The 21,459-nt window shown below is 48.9% G+C and overlaps 4 protein-coding genes across 4 annotated transcripts; 2 read left to right on the forward strand and 2 right to left on the reverse strand.

Moving 5' to 3' along the window:
* The first annotated feature begins 2,713 nt into the window (after nt 1-2,713).
* On the forward strand, nt 2,714-3,891 carry LOC109746977 (glutathione transferase GST 23). The gene is made up of 2 exons (XM_020306066.4): nt 2,714-3,130; nt 3,201-3,891. Exons 1-2 carry the CDS (start codon nt 2,789-2,791, stop codon nt 3,579-3,581), a joined length of 723 nt encoding a protein of 240 aa, XP_020161655.1. The 5' UTR covers nt 2,714-2,788; the 3' UTR covers nt 3,582-3,891.
* A 6,816-nt stretch (nt 3,892-10,707) lies between these two features.
* Nucleotides 10,708-11,712, reverse strand: LOC109746993 (glutathione transferase GST 23). The gene is made up of 2 exons (XM_020306082.4): nt 11,266-11,712; nt 10,708-11,178 (listed from the first exon to the last, which is right to left on the reverse strand). The coding sequence occupies exons 1-2, from the start codon at nt 11,605-11,607 to the stop codon at nt 10,798-10,800; spliced, it is 723 nt and encodes a 240-aa protein (XP_020161671.1). The 5' UTR covers nt 11,608-11,712; the 3' UTR covers nt 10,708-10,797.
* Nucleotides 11,713-12,221: 509 nt separating this feature from the next.
* Nucleotides 12,222-13,387, forward strand: LOC109746973 (uncharacterized). Its single transcript, XM_020306064.2, has 4 exons — nt 12,222-12,286; nt 12,491-12,609; nt 12,717-12,838; nt 12,936-13,387. Exons 1-4 carry the CDS (start codon nt 12,238-12,240, stop codon nt 13,192-13,194), a joined length of 549 nt encoding a protein of 182 aa, XP_020161653.1. The 5' UTR covers nt 12,222-12,237; the 3' UTR covers nt 13,195-13,387.
* A 3,216-nt stretch (nt 13,388-16,603) lies between these two features.
* On the reverse strand, nt 16,604-18,742 carry LOC109746992 (uncharacterized). The gene is made up of 3 exons (XM_020306081.3): nt 17,614-18,742; nt 17,051-17,499; nt 16,604-16,935 (listed from the first exon to the last, which is right to left on the reverse strand). Exons 1-2 carry the CDS (start codon nt 18,497-18,499, stop codon nt 17,060-17,062), a joined length of 1,326 nt encoding a protein of 441 aa, XP_020161670.1. The 5' UTR covers nt 18,500-18,742; the 3' UTR covers nt 16,604-16,935; nt 17,051-17,059.
* Nucleotides 18,743-21,459: the final 2,717 nt, after the last annotated feature.

Here is a 21,459-nt window from a genome sequence, read left to right on the forward strand (position 1 = left end):
GCTTACACCCTGCAGTGCTTCTTTTTTCTTGCTCTTGAAAACTCCTTTATCACTTTTTCATGGAATGTGAAGTCTGTGCAGTCTGTACATACATTAGAAAAATGTACGTCACATTTTAGAAAATCTTCCCGAGTTTAAAAAACTGCATTTATGACAAAAATGATTCTACAATGTAGAAAAATATTTGCTTTTTATCATTTGATTTTTTTTCAAAACATGTTTCTTTACAATGTAACAGGAAAATATATTCAAAACATGTTTTTGTTAAAAAGTTAAACATGTATTTCAAAAATGTTAAATGTGTATAAAATTGTTATAAATGTATAAAAAATGTACAATGCGTATGAAAAAGTATATATGTGTTAGAAAAAGAAAAAAGGTAGACAGGTTATAAAAACAAAACATAAAAAGGAAAAAAATAATAGAGAAGAAACAAAGAAAATCAAAGTATAAAGAAGCTAAAAAGAAAATCCAAAAAATGAAAAACCAAATAAAACAAAAAACTAAGCCAATCGAAAGGCTGACTGGATGCGAAACGAGCACTGGCATGGCATGATAAATAAGTAATGGGCCGGCGTCCACTCGTAAGTGATTCCATAGCAATCTGCATGGGCGATACATAGCCCTGGCAAGAATTTTGATCTGCATTGACGAAGAGCTCCTATACGCCAGGCGTTGCGTTCATTTGCCGCATGTCGCACGGCGCACATCCCCCGGCTGTGTTGGCCCATTAGCAGGTGTACTACAGTGATTACTGTAGCGCAACGGTGCTACTTGAAAAAACCCGAAAAAACAGCAGTGCTAGCACATGTGATCAACCTCACGACCACTCGTTCCAGAGTGTCGTTGCAAGCCACCAGAATTGATGAAAGTTCGTGACTGTTGAACACCGCAAATTTCTAAAAGGGCATATCCAGCTGCGGATAAAACATTTTTGAAAATTTTCTAACATTTTCTTGTTAACTGTGAATATCTTTTGAAATTATGAACAATTTTGAAAATGCAAAAAAATGATATTCAAACACTTTTTGAAATGTGAAATTTTTTGAAATTCCAAACATTTTGAAAAAAAATAAAATTCTGAATTTTTGAACATTTTGAAAAACAACAAACAGCGTGTAAAGATTTTGAAAAAAAATTGTCAATAGCAAATAGTTTTTGAAATGGGAACATTTTTAAAATTTATGGAAAAGTGAAAATGGGAAACTTTTTTTTGAAATTGTCATGAATTATTTTTAAAATTCCTGAATTTTATAGAATAGTTTTTTAAATTCTGGACGAATTTGAAAACAAGAACATTTTTAAAATTTTAAAAGTATTTGAAAATTTGGACATGTTTGAAAAGAAAAAAATAAACTTAATAGAAAAAGTAAGCATAAAAGAAAAACTATAGTTTTAGAAAAAACTGAAAAAATATAAGAAAGGTCAAAGGAAATGTAATGAAAGATAACAGGAAAAAACGGAAATGGACCGGCTCAGTCGGGGCGCCCAATGCGGAGCCCCGATTATTTGCCAAACGTGCCATTTCGTTCCCGTTCCTTTTCTTCTTATCTCTTCTTTTTTTCCGCATAGACGTCCCGTTGTAGAATGCTAGTATAAGGCATGGTATTATATTCAGAGTACATCCAATACACTGAAGAAAACGCCCAGCTTCAAACACCGTGTAGAAAGACATAGTCCAGGGAGCTCCCCTCCGCCATCCTCCAGCTGCCAGGGAGCTTCCCTCCGTGGCCGTCGTCCAGCTGCCAGGGAGCTTCCCTCCGTCGGGGACCTCAGTCATCGGTGGTGAGGGGGATCCCAGGATCTACGCGTGTGGATAGTTTTAGGCATTAGTAGATTAGGGTTTTGGGTTGGTTTCGACGATGACGATGACGGCGCTAAATAAAGAATTTGCAGATCCTTCCGAAGGAAATGATCCGCATTGGGGTTGGATTTGGAAATCTTTCTGTTCAAGCAAGTATGGTATGGCGACGACGCCATTCTCATGGTTGACTTGTGTCCTCGGGCTTCGTCCTTGCAACAACGTGTGCTCCAGTGCCGGTCCAAAGCTTAGGAGGTAGTCTAGGAGCAGATGCAAATTGTGGTGTGCATAGGTGGCGTGTGGAAGATGTGGATCATCTGCTAGGTCGTGTCGGGCATGTATGGTTTACTCTTCCGACCTTTTAGTCGTACCGGGGTGTCCGATCTGGAGTTCGATGGCGTGTCCGAGGTGTTGCCTTGGTCTGATTCGTTCAACGGCAATGACATCGGCTGCGTCGAGATCGGATGAGGAGATGTTTTGTCATGTTTTTTCCTTTGGTGGCAGTTGTGATGGTGCCGTAGGCAGGTGACGGGCGTTAGTGTCAAGTTCTGTATTCTTCAGTCATGACGTCTCCTCTCACTAAAAACGCATCGCCAGAAATACTGAAATAAATCCAGAAATAACGCGAGCATCTGGACTTGATTCCTGGTGGGCTGAGAATACTACTGTCCCTTTAACCATCCAACCATAGATTGGTTGGCAACTTGTATTACGATATTAATATACGACACGAATTATACCATGAAAAAAATATCAAAACGCCGTGTCGTCATCACAAGCTGATAACTGTCGCTTAGAGATGCGAAAGGTGGGCTTTCAGGCGTGGAAGAACATGGCATGATTAATTTAACGTATCGCTAATCTTCGATGGGAAGCTGCCGTGAAGTTTGTCGCAAGGGAAACACACGCACCAGGACGAATTATATAGCTGGCGGCCGGAGCTTGAGTGCTAGATAGACATACGTCCCAGCGAAAATTCAGGCGGGCATGGAGGGGAGGAGCGACGCCGCCGCGATGTCGTCGGAGCCGGTGAGGCTCATCGGCTGCTTCGGCAGCCCGGTCGTCCACCGCGCCGAGCTGGCCCTACGCCTCAAGGGCGTCCCCTACGAGCTCGTCGAGGAGGACCTCAACAACAAGAGCGACCTGCTGCTCACGCACAACCCCGTCCACAAGACGGTTCCCGTGCTCCTCCACGGCGACCTCTCCATCCCGGAGTCGCTCGTCATCGTCGAGTACGTCGACGAGGCCTTCTCCGGCCCGCCGCTCCTTCCCGTCGAACCCCTCGCCCGCGCCAACGCCCGCTTCTGGGCAAGATTCCTCGAAGAGGAGGTATAACAACCGCAGTAATTCAATTCAGTGTTCAACACTCGACGACTCTGCTATATGTTTGCGCGCGCAGTTCAAGAAGCCTTTGTGGATTGCGCTGTGGACGGACGGCGAGCCGCAGGCGGCGGCGGCGAGGGAGACGAAGGCGAACCTGACGCTGCTGGAGGCGCAGCTGCCGGAGGGGAAGAGGTTCTTCGGCGGCGACGCCATCGGCTTCCTCGACATCGCCGTCGGCGGGGCGCTCGCGCACTGGATGGGGGTGGTCGAGGAGATGGCCGGCGTGCGGCTGCTCACCGAAGAGGACCACCCGGCGCTGTGCCGCTGGGCGAGGGCGTACAGGGCCGACGAGACCGTGCGGCAGTGCCTCCCGGACAGGGACCGCGTGCTCGCCGCCTTGGCTGCGAGGAAGGACCTCTATGTCTCCATTGCCAAGGCCATGGCTGCACAGAAGTAGCACATTTCACGACGAGGAAGGAGATACAAAGTCAATGCACGTCGATGCATGTGGAAAGTGGATCCGATGGAATAAAAAAGAGCAATTTGTCGGCCGTTGTGGGGGTATACTGGCCACTTGGACCCAACTTTGCTTGATTTGCGAGTAATGAGGCCATGCTAGAGTTAGCCATGGTTGTTAACCAGTGTAGAAGGTTATGCAACTCACGATGTATTGATCGGGTGCAATATGCACATATATATAAGTACAAAGGATAGCCACGTCCTCAACTATACATGGAAGGAGGAGGGCTTGTTGTACAAGAAATACACATATGTATCTACATCTCAACACCCCCCGCAGTCGAAGCGGCACCATGGTCGACGCAAAGACTGGATCGGAACTCCTCGAAAGACGCGGTAGACAAGCCCTTTGTCATGATGTCAGCAAATTGTTGAGACGTAGGGACATGCAGCACGCGTACATGACCAAAAGCTACCTGTTCGCGAACAAAATGGATATCAATCTCAATGTGCTTGGCGCGTCGATGATGAACCGGGTTGGCAGAGAGGTAGACCGCAGAAACATTGTCACAGTAGACAATCGTGGCCTTGTCAACCAGAGACAAGAGCTCATGCAGAAGCTGACGAAGCCAGGAACACTCGGCGACGACGTTGGCAACGGCGCGGTACTCCGCTTCAGCACTGGAGCAGGAGACAACGGGCTGCCGCTTGGACGACCAGGAGATAAGTGATGGTTCAAGATAGACGCAATAACCAGAGGTCGAGCGGCGCGTGTCAGGGCAGCCGGCCCAATCGGCGTCAGAATAAGCCGTCAGATCCATACATGGTATCAGCCTTCCTCCGATCCTCTACCCTAGCCGCGTCGCCGTCGCTTCCCAGCCACCGCCGCTAGTTCCCTCGCACGCCCGCGCCGCCGACTACTCGCCGCCGCCGTGCCACCTTCCCCACTGCTTCCGCTCCCGCCCCCGCGATCACCTCGCGCCTCTCCCACCCCTAGCCACTACAAACCCTAACCCGCCCGGGCCGCCCCTAACCCTAGCTCCTGCCATGTCGGGATCCAACCTCTCCGACCGGTCCGCCGCCTCTACTCCTCCGGTCGTGAAGCCGCCGAATCCCTTCGACTCTTCCGCCGGCTCCACCGCCGCCACTCTTCCCGATCCTGCCTACATCCGTGATGTTTCCATCGAACGTCGCGTTCCGGTCATCCTCTCCCACAACGAGGCGAATTTTTATGCTTGGAAGACATACTTCAATCTCCTCTTTCGTGAGTATAACCTGCAGGACCACATCGACGGCACAGCCAACCTCTTCGTCCTGAACCGTGACGCCGACTGGCTAGCGATCGACGCCACCATCATCAGGTGGCTCTTCCTCACCGTGTCCAAGGACATCTTCCACACCGTCGTTCGCGACAAGGATGATGCATGCACGGTGTGGAACAAGATCGTCGGCCTCTTCACCGACAACAAGCTCCAACGGATCGTCTTCCTGCAGCAGGAGTTCTTCGGGTGCCATCAAAACGACTCCTCCGTCGACGCCTTCTGCATGCGTCTCAAGACCCTCTCCGACGAGCTCAATGACATCAGCTTCAAGGTGGGCGACGAGTTGCTCCTCTCCACCCTCACCGCCGGCCTCAATGAGGATCTCGGCAACGCCGCCTCCAACCTCACCCTCATGGCGAACCCTACCTACGAGCGGGCGGTGGCTTATCTTCGTCTCGAGGAACGCCGGTTGAAGCATCTTCGCTCCCGTGCCGTTCATACCGCCTTCGCCGCTGGCTACTCGCGCGGTGGCCCCGCGCCCTCAGGCGCGCCTCCCGGCATCCCAGCGCCGTACCAGGCGCCCCGGCCACCGGCGCCTTCCGCGCCGCAAGGCGCCTACGGCGCCCCCTACCAGCAGCGGCCACCGGCTCCTCCTGCGGCTCTTCCTCAACAACCGCCGCAGCAGCAGCCCCAGCAGCAGCAGCGCCAGAGGCGCCGCAGCCGCGGCAAAGGCCAGACGCAGCAGCAACAGCCGCGCCCCGGGCCTGTCCAGCAGCAGCCGACGCCGCCTTGGGGGGTGGCCACAACCCCTGGACAGGGTTTGTGCACGCCTACACCATGCCCGTGCCCCGCCCACCCGCTCCAAGCCTCCTTGGGCCCGGTCCCTCCAGCCATCAGGCATTCTTCGCCGGTCCGCAACCCGGTCCGGTCGCTCCACCGGCCTACTACTCTCCTGCTCCGGTTGGCTATGGCGGGCCAACCACCAACACAGGCGTGACCGGCTCCTCCGGCTATCCCGCGCCGGTCTCTTATGATCCGGCCCTACTTGCTGCTCTTCATCAGCAGCCTCCGGTCGGGGCTTATTCCGGCGGTGGCGATTGGTTTATGGACACCGGTGCATCTTCGCACATGGCCGCTTACCCGGGTAACCTCTTTTCTGCGTCTCCTATTCACACTTCTTCTCGTATCATTGTCGGTAATGGTGCTGGTCTCCCTATCACTCATATTGGTTCTACCAGTTTTCCTTCGAACTCTAGACCACTTTATCTCAATAATGTTCTTGTGTCTCCTGAACTCATTCAGAATTTAGTCTGTGTTCGTAAACTTTCTCGAGATAACTCTATAACTGTGGAATTTGACGAAGTTGGTTTTTCTGTTAAGGACGCCCTCACCCGGATGGTTCTTCACCGCTGTGACAGTCCCGGCGATACATACTCCGTCCAGCCTCCATCATCTTCACATGCTGGACCAGTTGCACTCTCCGCCGGCGTTGATCTTTGGCACGCCCGTCTCGGCCATCCTAGCTCCACCGCTCTTCGTCACATTATTAGGGATTTTTCTTTTACATGTAATAAAACGGATGTGCACTCTTGTCACGCATGCCGTCTGGGCAAACATGTTCGCTTCCCTTTAGTGCTTCATCCACGGTTGCGTCGTTACCCTTTGAGTTAATCCATAGTGATGTCTGGACCTCTCCTGTTGCTAGTAATACTGGATTCTCATATTATCTTGTTATTTTGGATGACTACTCTCACTTTGTGTGGACCTTTCCATTACGTAAGAAGTCCGAAGTTGCTGCCACTCTTACGGCCTTCTACTCTTACGTATCTACGCAATTTGGTCATCCCATTCTAGCTTTGCAAACTGACAACGGAAAAGAATTCGACAACACCACCATCCGCAATCTTCTCTCCACACATGGCACTGTTTTTCGTCTTACCTGTCCATATACTTCACAGCAGAATGGCTCTGATACCATGTAGAAGGTTATGCAACTCACGATGTATTGATCGGGTGCAATATGCACGTATATATAAGTACAAAGGGTAGCCACGTCCTCAACTATACATGGAAGGAGGAGGGCTTGTTGTACAAGAAATACACATATGTATCTACATCTCAACAACCAGCATAATCTAATCGCCTCGGTGTACTTAAGCCAAACAGATATTATTGGGTTTGTATCAATCAAGATGTATCCCGATTCTAGATGGTGGGGCATGAGGGCATTCTCCATTGTAGAGTTTTTTTCCTTTTTTTGAGATCAAAGACCACAAAGAGTGATCACGCACCCAGGCTACAATCATCTTATAGCATTTGCCTGAATTATCTAGGGGTGTCCACAAGACAGAAGAAGTCGCCTGAACTTCTAGCCCGAACAGCAAGGCTGCGAGCTAACTTGTTTTTGTTTTGGTCTCTGCCAACCCACGTGACCTGACGGGATTTGAAGTGCTTCAAAATCTCCATGATATCACAGATAACAGGGGACAGCTTTGAAGTGTTGCCTGTTTCAGGGTTGAGGGCCTGAACCAATGCTAGATAGTCTAATTCAGCAAATACTGCGTCGCCTCCCACACCCCGCCCGCTAGGGCGACTCGAACGGCGCCCAAAAACCTAGCCGCCGCCGGCGCGCACTCCCTCCTCCCCTCCCTCCGCTGTCGCCGGGGTACGCCGCCGGCCTAAGCCCGGGGGCCGCCGGCGGTGGCGGAGGACATCACCTCTCTCCCGCATCTCTGGGGTTGTGCTGGGCCTCGAATCGTGTGGAGGCGCGCCCGATCCGATCGGCATGACAGCGATGGCTGTGGCGCGGTGGCGTCGTAGGCGGCGCAGGCTGCGGGCACGGCGACCAGCCCTGTTCGGGTGGCGGCGGCGGCAGCGTGCCATTTGCCTTTCGATCGGCGGCGACGGCGTGGAGGGCCTGGTTGTCGCATCGGCGGCACCTCCGGTCAGATATGTTCTGGCCGGTGCAGCCGGCGGTGGTGGTCATCTCTTCCCTCAGTGGTGGTCGGCCTGCAGCTGGGTAGTCGGATCTCGTGATTCGTCATCTAGTCCCGGCTATGAGTCGGGGAGACATAGTTGCCGGTGAAAACTGAACCGTTGGCGGGCGATGGTGGCATTTTGCGCCGTTACCTTGTTGGAGGCATAGTCGTGTAACTGTTGTCGACCCACTCGTGCTGCTTCGGGGGAAACCCTAGGATCTGGTCTTCCAGATCGAACGATGGCGGTACTACGGTGTCGTTTCTCTCTTGGGAGCATCGTTTGTGGAGCAGCGCTGGAAGACAGAGGCGGGAGGTGGAGCGGCTTCATCTTGCACGGAGCTCGGTGGAGCTGTAAGTCATGCCTGGCGGACAGGTGCTACGCTGACTCATGCCTGGTTGGCAGGTGCTACGCACGACAGATTTTCCGGCGTCGTTGCGTCTGGACGGACGAGCGCAGGGCTGTGGAGCCGTTGGGCACCGTGGTGGCGTCGACGGATGTCCGGATTGGTAAGGATTATGCGGATCTCTCTCCTGAAGATGGGTCAGTGGTCCGATGATGATGGCGTCTTATAAGACGTGTGCATGTGATGTGCGCTTTAGGTAGGCTGCACCGGCTGTTGGTCCCGATACATTATGTGGATGGATCGGCGACAACACCGGTTTTAGATATGGGAAGTGAGAGCACTCCACATTATCGAGTTTGTAGGTATCCCGATACATTATGTGGATGGATCGGCGACAACACCGGTTTTAGATATGGGAAGTGAGAGCACTCCACATTATCGAGTTTGTAGGTATGAGTGATGGCTTTGGGTAGATCGGTGTATGTTCTTGTCAGACCTTTGTGAAATAATTAATAAAGATAGCTGCAGAGGCTGGGGTTTAACCTCCTTTTCTAAATAAATAAAAAAGTCAAACAGTTTCCACAGTTCATTGAGACCAACAAGAACTACAATTCCCACAGCTTCCACTGCACTACCACAAAATGCCAGTTTGGACGTACGCCCATCAAGATGAACGGCAGACCCAAAAAAATAGAGAGAAAATACCGGCAGACCTCCACTGTTCCTGACGACTGCACTCATTGTGCTAGATCCCGCAAGGAAGGAAGCATCTGTGTTCATTTTAATCAACTCTACTTTTCTTTTCAAATACATGATGTATACTATTATTTTAACACATGTTTTGAACTCTTTTTTGAAGACATGGTCAACATTCTTCCATATACACAAGTTTACATTTTTCATATACACCAGGTACATTTTTTCGTACACGTTTAACATTTTTGAAATACATGATCAATATTTTTTGAAATATAAGTTTGATGCCTATTTTATTTTCCATACCTATTATACAGGTTTGGTATACATATAAACATTTTTATATACATTTAAACATTTTTCAAATACATGGTTAACATTGTCCAAACATATAAGTTTGATACAGGTTGTACATTTTTCTAATACATCAGCAACATTTTTATGTACACGTTTAACTTTTTTTTTAATAATTTGTATGTCTACTTGCTTCCACACACCTTGTACATTTCTTATACATCAGAAAAAAATTATATACACATTGTAACATTTTCCAAATACATGATTAACATTTTTTTCAAACCTATATTTTGATGTCAACTTTTTTCATACATGTTGTACATTTTTCGCATATATTAAAACTATGTATACACGTTTAACATATTTCAAATGCATGATTAAGAATTTTCAGAAATTTACGTACAGGGATTGTTGTATTATATATTTAGACTATTTCCAAATATTATACAATAAAAAATGAAATAAGAAAACAGAACAAAAGATGCGAAAAAACAGGAAAAACGAGCGCTTAACTCCCCTCCCGCTGGGCCGGCCCAATAGCGAAGATGCTTGAGGCAAGCGGTCCTGCCGTCTCACGCCAGGCGAGGTATGGACGGTAAACCCTTCCGCAAACGGGCACACACCCCCTCTGTGAACATGTTCTTAAATCCCGTGCACTTTCTTCAAATTCGTGAAGATTTTCTAAAATAGATCGACTTTTTTCAAATTTGTGAATTTTTTTAAATCTGTGATTCTTTTTTGCAAAATCAACGAAAAAATTAAAAAACATTGAGTTATTTAAAAAACGTTTTGTTTTCTCAAATAATTTATAATACGACTGAAACAAGGGTGAAATAGTGTTGTTTTCAGATATAGAACATCAAATTGATCGCGGTGCAATGGTTATTGCGCTTAGTGCATCCAGGATGGAATGCGAGTTTCAACCCTACATCATGCAAAATAATAGTGTTGATGATTTTTTTTTTCTTGCGCGAATTGTTGATGATTTTTTTTCTTGCTGCACACGAGTGTTGCTGAGCCGACCCACTACCACTCACCTTCGAGCGCCAACTAGCCTAGACGGCGCTGAGGCCACGAAGAAAGAAGGGAGTTGAATCGCGCGCGGCCGTATCGCAAATCCCCTTTTCCGGCCGTCGACATCCAGCACTGAAACCCTAGAAAAAGAGAATTTGTACGTCCTGCCGATCCACTCCCATGTCCGCCGCTAGCTCCGCCCCAAACTGGATGATGCTCGATAGGTTCGCCTTCCGCAGGGATGATGACGACGAGTCTTCCCTAGACGAGGACCCCGCCCCCTTCACGATCGAAGGCGACATCTCGCCGGGTGTGGAAATAGTGGCAGATTGTGAAAATGCGCATGCTCCGAATGGGGTTCTGGGTGGTTCGGGGTATCAGAGTCCAGTGTAGCGGACATCCGAACTCCGCGAGAGCTCCTCGATTTGGGGCTGCTCTATGGGATTCGAACATCCAGACCGGTCCGGCCCTATTTAGAAATCCAACTTGGACGGGTGAGAGTGGATAAGAAGCATGAACATAGGAGGCGGCGGACGCACTTTTCACTTCTTTTTATTCCAAGAACATCGGATATGCATCGACATGTATACATAGGCCTGATTTCGGCAGCGTTGACCAGTACGCTACTTGTGTGCAGCCATGGCCTTAGCAATGGAAACATAAAGATCCTTCCTCGCCGCCAAGGCAGCGAGCACGCGGGCCCTGTCCGGGAGGCACTGCCGCACGGTCTCATCGGCCCTGTACGCCCTCGCCCAGCGCCACAGCGCCGGGTGGTCCTCCTCGGTGAACAGCCGCACCCCGGCCATCTCCTCGAACACCCCCATCCAGTGCGCGAGCGCCCCGCCGGCGGCGATGTCGAGGAAGCCGATGGCGTCGCCGCCGAAGAACCTCTTCCCCTCCGGCAGCTGCGCCTCCAGCAGCGTCAGCTTCTCCCTGGTCTCCTTCGCCGCCGCAGCCTGCGCCTCGCCGTCTGTCCACAGCGCCATCCAGAACGGCTTCTTGCACTGCATGACCATGTAGGAGAGTCATCGAGTGAACAGTGAAAACTGAAAGCTCGGTGCTGAATTACTGCGGTTGCTGTACGCCTGTACCTCCTCGTCCAGAAAGCGGGCCCAGAAGCGGGCGTTGGCGCGGGCGAGGGGGTCGACGGGAAGGAGCGGCTGGCCGGAGAAGGCCTCGTCGGCGTACTCGACGATGACGAGCGACTCCGGGATGGAGCGGTCGCCGTGGAGGAGCACGGGGACGGTCTTGTGGACGGGGTTGTGCGTGAGCAGCAGCTCGCTCTTGTTGTTGAGGTCCTCCTCGATGAGCTCGTAGGGGACGCCCTTGAGGCGCAGGGCCAGCTCGGCGCGGTGGACCACCGGGCTGGCGAAGCAGCTGATGAGCCTCACCGGCTCCGACGGCATCGCGGCGGCCTTGCTCCTGCCTTCCATGCCCCGCCGGCCTAATATTTCGCCGGGATGTATATGTGTATCTAGCTCCGGCCGGCCGCCTCGGTCGTCAGTTATATATTTCGTCCTCGTGCGTGTTTCTCTCGCGAGAAACTTCACGGCAGCTTCGCATCGATGATGGAAAGATTAGTGATAAGTTAATTTAGTTTTGCCTTGTGCTTCCACGGCCTAAAGCTAGCCCCAAACAATTGTTATTAGCTTGTGATGGCGACACGACGGTTGAATGGTGGGCGTTTTGACGCTTGTGGTGGCCACGTTTTGACGTTTTAAGTTGTTGCCGAAGACAATTTTCTAAAACACGTGATATTTGCAGAAAATATTACGGAAAGAGACACGCTAAGAACACGCGCCCAGAGAGGAGGACGTGGATCGCCCGCGTGCGATCCGCCGGCTCAAGGCAAGTGTTTTCCTAAAAAGAACGACGCCGATATTCACCACACGTGTGGTATATTTGACATGCGCCGACATACCGTGTGTGGTGTGAGCAGGAGGCAGCCCACATGGGCTGTGTGTAGGCAGACATTAGAATTGCCCACACGTGTGGGCGCGGCTACTTCATGCCACACACCCAACACGTGTGGTTTAGGGTTTCAGGTCCACGTTGGTTTCTCGATGGAGGCACCACCATCGAGGCAGGAAGGAACCTATTGGCATTGGCATGGTACTGCCCTAGCCTTGTTCTCATGTACAGTATCACCAGATTTTGCAACCTTATGTCGTCTGTCTTTTGTTGCCATGTACTATATATGTTACCTGGATACAGTTTCTGCTTATAATGAAACAATGTAGGCTCTGTTTGAACTTCAAAATTAGTAGCATTCCATGACATCACAGCTAGTCTTCTCCCCCACCGATTTCGATTCAGGCAATGGTGAAGATGCTGCTGCGGACGATGGCTCCTCCTGGTGTGATTATTCAGATTCTCCAGGACATGGTTCCAGCTTACACACAGAATGGGCCCACTTGCAGGACCAGCTTCATAAGGTAATATATAATTATTTTGACTTCCATGGTTGTTGATTAATCATGAATCATGAGTTTGCGTCGATATCAGGAAGTTTGACGGTGAGGCTCTTCTGGTTTCTCTGTAGATGGGCTACAGGGAAGGCATATCCGAAGGGCGGAAGGACGCTGCCCAAGAGGGCTTCAATCTTGGGCATAGGCAATCTGCGCCTGAAGGATACAAGTGGGGTCTCGTTCGGGGAATTACTAGGTGAACTGGATTTCTGGTCATGCCAACTACAGTTTTCTTTATAGACTTCCTCTTATATACTGTTCTTATTGTTTTTTTGTTGCCCTTAAAAAAGCAGTGCATTGGCTAGTCTTCCGGATAGTCTAAAAGAAAAGTTGCTGCTAGACGCCCAGCATAGAGGGAAACTTGAAGATTTGCGCAACTCTGTGCAAGAAATTTCACCAGAGGCTGCAGTGCGGATGTTCCATGAGAGTATTATTCAGGATAATGCTCCGCTAGTGGAAAGCAGGCTTCAAACTATTCCAAATGATCTTCTGCTGTTGTTGCGCGAATGCCCAGATGTTCAAGTTCCTGAAGAGTTGAAACGAGCTCCATAAGCAAGGTCGAAAGTGAAAGTGAAATTGCAAGCACCACTGATTTTGATCTCTGGTAGAATCACTTAGACTGAGTTCTTCTGAAGGATGCAGTTGTAAACACTGTGATACTAAGGATGCAGTAGATCATGTCACCCATTTTACGCTATGAAACTCCTGTAAATTCACATTATGAATGACTATAGTAATATATTTCTTTGTGACTGTTGCATCTTTCTGTTCTTCCTTTCCCAACCGTTGCTCTGGTCTACTTAACCCTTGGCATCTGCAATTGCTAATGAAGTGTATTGGTATTCTTCATTGATATATTCTTGGGAAAGTATGAATAATTGTTACACTCAGCACTCAGTGCAGATATCACTAGTTATTGTACTTTTGATAGTGTATAGGTTCTGATAATTTCTGGCATTTCGTAATACTGACAATTATGCTAAGTATTGTAGAAGTATATTTGTTGAAATTGGCATACTGCATATTTGATGAAACCTCTCGTCTCATTGTTTTTCATATCTAACGAGCATTTATCAACTTTTCTCTTTTTCATGTTCTGTGCAGACAGAAAATGCTAGTTTGCATCGGCTGGCTTCAGCAAATGCACTCAAATCTGCTCAACCGAAGGGCCTGATCCACTCTCATAGTTGCTATGACCTACTGCTGTTAATGGGATGTTAACTGCATGCTAATATGTCCTTTGATGGTCCACGGTAGTTATTGGACTGCACACCATGTCAGTAAATTGTCTGCTTCTATTTCTGTTACAGGGGTTGGTGTGATTGGAACATCTTGGTTTTGAATGTTAATGCCGTCTATTCATGGTGATGCATGCTTCAGGTTGGTGAGAGCATCAAACCTTTGTATCCGTTGTGCCTTGTGACTGTTGGTTTTGAGTGTTATATTCATGGTGATTCATGCTTGATCCATCTGCCTTCTTCACATGTCCGTTTGGAGTGTTTCTTGTTGTTCCTATTCAGTGCCATTTATTTCGTTTCATGTGGGACTATTTCTTGGTTGCTCCTGAGTTGAATGAAGTACCAGGCCCGCATGCAGACTCTTTTTGTCTGTCTGCATTGTTCAAGGCTGCATCTTATACTCATGACATTGCAGGACATAATTTGAAATGGTTTGGTGCGCAGCACCAGAAATCCCTGGACGAAATGATCGAACCTTTGGAGATTCTTCCGCCGCCTCTTGTTGCCTGATATGGCATTCGGTTAGCCTGTTATGCACTGTATAGCCCAGCAGGTTTGCACCATCTTGTTCTACTGTCTCAGTTTGGCACCAAAGTAGACCAGCAAACAACAGTTAGTTGCACTCATATCAGTTAGTTATGAATTTGCGTTGATATCAATCAAAGAACTTTGATGATAGGGCTTCTGGTTTCTCTGTAGATGGGCTATAGGGAAGTCATAACCGAAGGGCAGAAGGGCGCTGCCCAAGAGGGCTTCAATCTTGGGCATTGGCAATCTGTGCATGTCGGATACAGGTGGGGTGGGATTTCGTTCTGGGGATTACTAGGTAGTAGTAAGTTGCATTCCTGCCATGCGAATAGCTTGCTTCTTGTATATAGTTCCTTTGTGTCGTTCTTATTTATTATATATTCCTTTTGTTGTCCTTCAAGCAGTGCATTAGCTAGTCTTCCTGACAGTCTAAAAGAAAAGTTGCTGCTCGATGCCCAGCGTAGAGGAAAACTTGAAGATTTGAACAACTCTGTGCTAGAAATTTCAGCAGAGGGTGCGCTGCAGCTGTTCAAAGAGAGTATTCTGGAGGATACTCGTCGATCAGAGGAAAGCAAACTCCAAACTATTCTTGTTGCACGACTGCCCAGATGTTCAAGTTTCTGAAGAGTTGAAACGAGTTCCGTAACCAAGGTCAGAAAAATTAAATTGCAAGCACCACTGGTTTCGAAGTCTGGTAGAATCACTTAGACCGAGTTCTTCTGAAGGATGTAGTTATAAATCCTGTGATACTAAGGCCCTGTTCGGTAATCATCCACTCCCGAAATCTGCAGAGCGGGGAAACTGCAACTCCTCCGTTTTACACTGCAGCTCCGTCAACTCCGCTCCCGGAGTTGTGGAGCGGAGTGGTACCGAACAGGGCCTAATTAAGATTTTCTTTATGGTGTAACCTTTCTTTGCCATGAACTCCTGTAAATTCCCATCATGAATGACAATAGTAATATTTTTCTTCCTGAGTTTCGCATCATCGTGTTATTCATTTACCATGCTCTGGTTTACTTGAGGCTTTTGGCATTTGCTAGTGTACCCGTAGTGGTATTTCCATTGATTTGATCCATTGCGGTATTCGTGGGAAAGTCTGGATAATTGCTGTACTCAGTGAAGATATCATTAGACATTCTGCTTTTGCTAGTTATAAGTTTTGAAACATTCTGCCATTTCGCCATACTGACAATGTGGTAAACTGAAAATGCACGTTCCCAGAAAATCATTAGATATTCTATGGAGCATTTACCCACTTCTTGTCCTTTCCACGTTTTGTGCAGAGAAAAATGCACTAAAATGTGATCGACGGAAGGACCTGATCCACTCCTCAGAGTTGCTATGCCCTACTGCTGTTAATGTGAGGTTAAATGCATGCTGATATATCCTTTGTTGGCCCATAATAGTTGTTGGGCTGCACACCATGTCAGTGAATTGTGTGCTTCTCTTTCAGTTACAGGGGGTTGGTGTGATTGGAGCATATCAAGCTGAGCATGAGCATCCCTCCTTCAGGTTGGTGAGAGCATCAAACCTTGTACCCGTTGTGGCTTGTGACTGTTGGTTTTGAGTGTTAATGCCATCTATGCATGGTGACTCATGCTTGATCCATCTGCCTTCTCCTCGTATCCGTTTGGAGCGTTTCTTGTTGTTTCTATTCAGTGCCATTTATTGTCATATCCGTTTGGAGCGTTTTCTTGCTGTTTCTATTCAGTGCCATTTATCTGGGGCTATGTTTTCGTGCTAAATCTTGTTTATTTGTTTGCCAGGAAATGATTTTCTGGTGCGCACCAGAAAACTCTGGACCAAATTGTCGAATATTTGAAAATTCTTCTGCTGTCTCTTGTTACCTGACATGGCATTCGATCACGCCTGTTCTGCATCGTTACACCCCAGCAGGTCTGAACCATCTGTTCTACTGTCTCAATTAGGCACCAAATTAGACCTGCAACCAACAGTTTGTTGCATTGATAACACAAGTAGAGTCTCAGCAATCATCGGTTACTAGGTGTTTTAATTGCTTATTGTGTTTCTGGAGTTACTACTTAACACATTGCAAATAGGCAGCATATGGAAACATTCACATCCATAAGATGGACAAAAAACTGGAACTTCCCTTTTGCTGATTATAATCACAGAGAATGCAAACAAACACGAAAGGATCACACATGATTCCTGAGACACGCACTCGCTACACATGCTGTCAATAAGAGTTTTATTGATCTTTGTCCAAGCAAGGAATACATCTGAATATTCTTGCCAGTTTGCAGGTCTCATTTTTGTCATCGCTAAAATATCAGCATGAGCACAGCAGACCTATGTACACATGCACTACGCCACTACACTAACCAGCTGACTCAGTGAGCGAGACCCCTAGCGGCTCTCGAGTACAACTGCGCTATGAGCACAAGATCTCAGGTGCTGGTGAGCAGCTCTCTATCCTCACCGAGCAGGTCTCTGGCACAAATATCGCAGTGACCACCAAGTTAGAACCCCAATAACCATCATCTGCTCCAGCTTGAACCCCAAACTGCAAGTACAGATTCGACACCGCGCCATGAGTGAAATCTTCAGCATACCAACAATTTGTGCCACATGAATGCATTCTACTACTGGAAATGATTTTAACCCCTAGCTGTTCTTACCTCTAAAACCTATAAGTTGCAGGCAAAGCTTTTCTTGTCGTCGGACTTCTTCTCGCCGAGGACTGGTGGCAGAACAGTCTCAAAGGCCTGGACAAGCATCTCCACCTTCCTCTTCTGAGCACGGGCCAACTTGTTCACTGTCCTCCGGAGTGCATAATCGACCATCCACTCCTCGGCATTCTTGCGATCATCGGTCATCTGATGCCTGAGGTCAACCTTTTCAGCATCCGGATCAGGCACCACCGGAAGAAAGTTCGGGGCCCTGGGGTTGAATGCCCGGATTCGCTCCCCGCCTCTAGGTGTTCTTCTCCTGGACATGGTCAGCTTGTTTCCCTGGCTGGTTGCCGCCGCGGCATCAGCCCCTGCATCTTGGAAATTCATCCCACCAAATGCACTGGATATGTCATCCATTGAGGATTCCAGTGAAGAGCCGACAACGCCGCCGCAATCTGCAGAATTGCGACATTGTTCGCCGACGGTCAGCAGTTGTTTCTGGAATTCATTCCATGTGGTGGAAACTGAAACTGGAAAGAAACAAGCGATTTCAGGAAGAGAAATTTCACCTTTAGACATGCTGTTGCCTTGGTATCTTGGACCCAGCTCCTCTGAGATATCAGACCTGCAGCAGGCAGCAGAGTCCTCCTCCTCTGCTTCTTGTTGATCGACCCAAGAAGCCTTCCTCTCATCTTGACCAGTCTGCTCCTTGCGTCCGGGAGAGGGAGAGGGAGAGCTCGCCGTCCCTGGCAGGTCGGCGAAGCCGTCCGAGATGACGTCGCTGGACCCGCAGGAGCCGTCCACCGAGGCGCCCCACTTGTCCGTCGTCCCACCCCGGAGACTCCGGCGGCCGAAGTTGACGTAGGGAGACTCCACCTCCTCGGCGGAGAGGCCGCTGCAGCAGGAGCCCGAGCTCGCCGTCTTGGGGCGGGCGCCGGGACACGCCACCTGGACGAAGAGCCCGTCGTCCCCTTTGCGGGCGGCATTGCTGCTGGGGTTGCGGAAGGCGGAGACCCCCCTGTGCTTCATGCTCTGCTCCGTCTTGATGAGGCTCCTGCGGGACGCCAGGAAGGCCCCCAGCGGCGGCGCCGCGGGCGCGTGGCCCTTGAAGGTGCAGTAGGCGTACCGGCAGGCGCGGTGCCCCTCGCAGCCCCCGCCGCCACCGCCGAGGGCGCGGGCGCCCTTCTGGGCGGAGGAGCAGGTCTGCCTGGCCGCCAGCGGCGTGCTCCCTCCGAGCGCTGCCGCCTTGGTCAGCAACGTCTGCGCGGAGGGAGCGGAGGCCGCCGAAACCGCCGCCGCAGATGCAACCTCCCGGCCGGCCCTGGCGCCGGAGCTGCTGGTCGGTCGCATGTAGCCGGGGTCGGCCGCCACGGCCTGGCCCCCGCCCCCGGCGCGCGCGCGACCCCCGTTCCCCGGGACGCCGGGCGTCCTGCGCGGCTGCTTGCAGTGCACCATGGCGGGCGGCGGCGGCGGCGGGCAAGAAAGGAAAGAAAGGTGGAGATTGGGGTTGGTTCGGGGCTGTGATGATCCTGGCGGCAGACAGGCAAGGAAAGGAAGGTTTTGATTGCGGCGAGAGGGCAAAGATGGCGACGGGCTGGATTCGATTCCGTCGGACGGACTCGGAGGTGGGGAGGCGGCCGGCGTGGATCGATGCGTTTGGGTTTGGGTTCTTGGGGTTGGGGAGGTGGCGAGATTTTGAATGCCCGGCTCGCTCGCGTGCGGGGTACAGTAGGCTGGTGCTGGCGGTGGTGTATATCCTCTGTGGGCGTGGGTCCTGTGTGCCGTGCTATGCTGCCCCACGCCGCCTGCTCTGTTTTCCTCGGCTTGGATTGAGGGGGTTTGGTTGCTGCTGCTACTCTGGGGCTTTGTTGAGGTTCTTATGGTAATAGAGGTTTCACTTTTCCGGGGGATATGGTAACTCATTTTAGGATAAGCACATAGTGGGTTTTGGAGACCATCTCTTAAGTTCCAAGGCAAACAGCATATATATATATATATATATATATATATATATATATATATATATATATATATATATATATATATATAGACACATGTTAATGTGTTTGTGCACTCACGTCACTCTGTACGTAGTTCATCTTGAACTATTCAAAACATCTTATATTTGTTAACGGAAGGATTATATTTGCAAACAAGAAAAAAAAAAAGAAGGGAGTATATGAGATATCCTCTCTTTTTCAGTATCTATTTTGGGGTACAACTCACTCAAGTAGAGGATTTGCACATCAAATCTTCCATCAATGACATTGCTCAAATACTCTAGCACAATTGTTATTGTTAGGACGGTTAATGGTTGTCTTTACGGTTCCACCTTAAAAACATTCGCCGGAGCTATAGCTCACGGACGTAAACACAAAAACGGCTAAATTGTAACCACGAGATGAAAATATGTGAAATTGACGCCGTTGCTGCAATTTATTTTTTGATAAAAGAGGTGTGGCGGCCCCTTTTTCTAGAAACGGCTTCCGGCATAATGCAGACGTACGCGAAATCACAATGTTTCTTGAAGACAAGTAGATAAGGCTTGTGTCGTGGTGGACCCATAGAAATGCACAAGATGCCAAACCTCGAGTCTATCTGCGGAATGGTGACAACAATGATCAGGCGTGTTTGTTTGGAGGTTCTTGATCTTTTATCTTTTATGCCCCCAACCTTCTCTGCCCATAGTTTATGGGCAAAGCAGCAGTTTGACAACTTGTCGTGCAAGGGGTGTGTCTCGGGCCGCACTGGCATACCTGGAATCTCAGCCTTGGGGTTGCCACAATTCAAAATTTACACGAAACACCATCATAATCTGAACAAATAGTTCTAAAATAGCATCAACTTCATAGATTTTAGTATTGTATTACTCCCTCAGTTCCCTAATATAAGACCTTTTAGCTTTTTTTTTATTCGTATGTATCTAGACACAATTTTGTACGTGTGTTCACCCATTTAGGATGTATCATGTATGTAGTCAATATATTGAAATAGCTAAAAGGTCTTATATTAGGAAAAAGGGGGAGTACATACGCAGTAAAATTTATTATTTTACAGTATTGGAGGGGGATGCCACCCCCACTGCCACTCGGGATCCACCCCTTGCGGGGCCGCAATGTGTTTGTCGGTCTTGTTCATGTGGCTCTTCAAAACCTTCGAGGTCATTTCAACCTATGCATGTATGGTTTTCTATATTATTTTTTTACCCCAAGTCATGGTGGAGCAACATTGAGATGCAAAAGATGGCTTCAACTACTAACCCTGTTCTTTTAGTTTTTCGCGTGGATCTTTATCGTTACATTTCTTTTCTTCAGTTTCTTCGATGTGGTTAGTTTAATACAGTAATAAATGAGTAGAGTCAGATCAGTTTGGCTGCATTTTTTTTACCCAAGTCATGGTGAAGCAGCATTGAGATGCAAACGATTGTACGATGGCTTAAAAAAACTCATTTTAGTTTTTCTGCGCGGATCTCTGTCGTCCATTTGTCTTTCCTTGAGGTTTTTTATTCGATGCACTGTAGTTGGCTTAATAATAAATCAATAGTCAGATTTGTCTGCTCAGCTCCACCAACAAGAACAAAAAAATTGTCTGCTCAGCATGAAGAATCAATGCTTCTTTTTTTTTTCTGTACGTAGCACATGTGGCGGGCGAGCCCGCAGCATAGAGAATCACGGGGCACACGTGACGTGATGACGCACCCGGGCTCCAGACTCCTAAGGCCGTTCCTATCCGAATTCAATGCCGACACCTGGGCCCGGCGCAATCATCAGTCGGCTGTTCTGTTCGAACTCGGGCGAGCATCCCTCCTTTTTTCTTCCTTTTTCTTCATCGAGACGAAACCCGTGGGGCATTCTTGTCACCCTGCAGGTCCATCTTGCCTCTCTTTTTTTTCCCCGGTTGTGACAAGCAAAACATCTGTCCGTATTGGGCCAAGAAAAAGAAATTACAGGAGTACTGCTATGCTACCGAGTACAGTATTGGGCCAAGCTGCTCATCTCCCTCGTTCTTCTCTCTGACCTGAACCTTGTTGCATCGGACGGGATGGGCATCACGTGAGATATATGGGCTGAGCAGCATTTTGCTTGCACGTCGGTCTCACTGGTTCATTCTGCACTCCTGGGGGCCAGCGCCCGTGCCTGGATGTGTACGGCGATTCCACAGGGCAGTTGACATTTTGAGCTCCCGATCTGTTTATGCCTGCAAAAGGAAGGTAGCTTCATTGGTGGGGAAGCGGGATACGAGTAACTAATTAAGAAATCTGCAGGCCACTCACTCACCACTCATCATAGGACTGAGAGTGACTGACAAAGAAGATCTATCTATCTATACCCACAGATTCAACAGGCTGAACGCGCGCGCGCGCGCTCTCTCTCTCTCTCTCTCTCTCTCTATATATATATATATATATATATATA

Source organism: Aegilops tauschii, chromosome 3 (assembly GCF_002575655.3).
Source record: "Aegilops tauschii subsp. strangulata cultivar AL8/78 chromosome 3, Aet v6.0, whole genome shotgun sequence".
Taxonomy (NCBI): domain Eukaryota; kingdom Viridiplantae; phylum Streptophyta; class Magnoliopsida; order Poales; family Poaceae; genus Aegilops; species Aegilops tauschii.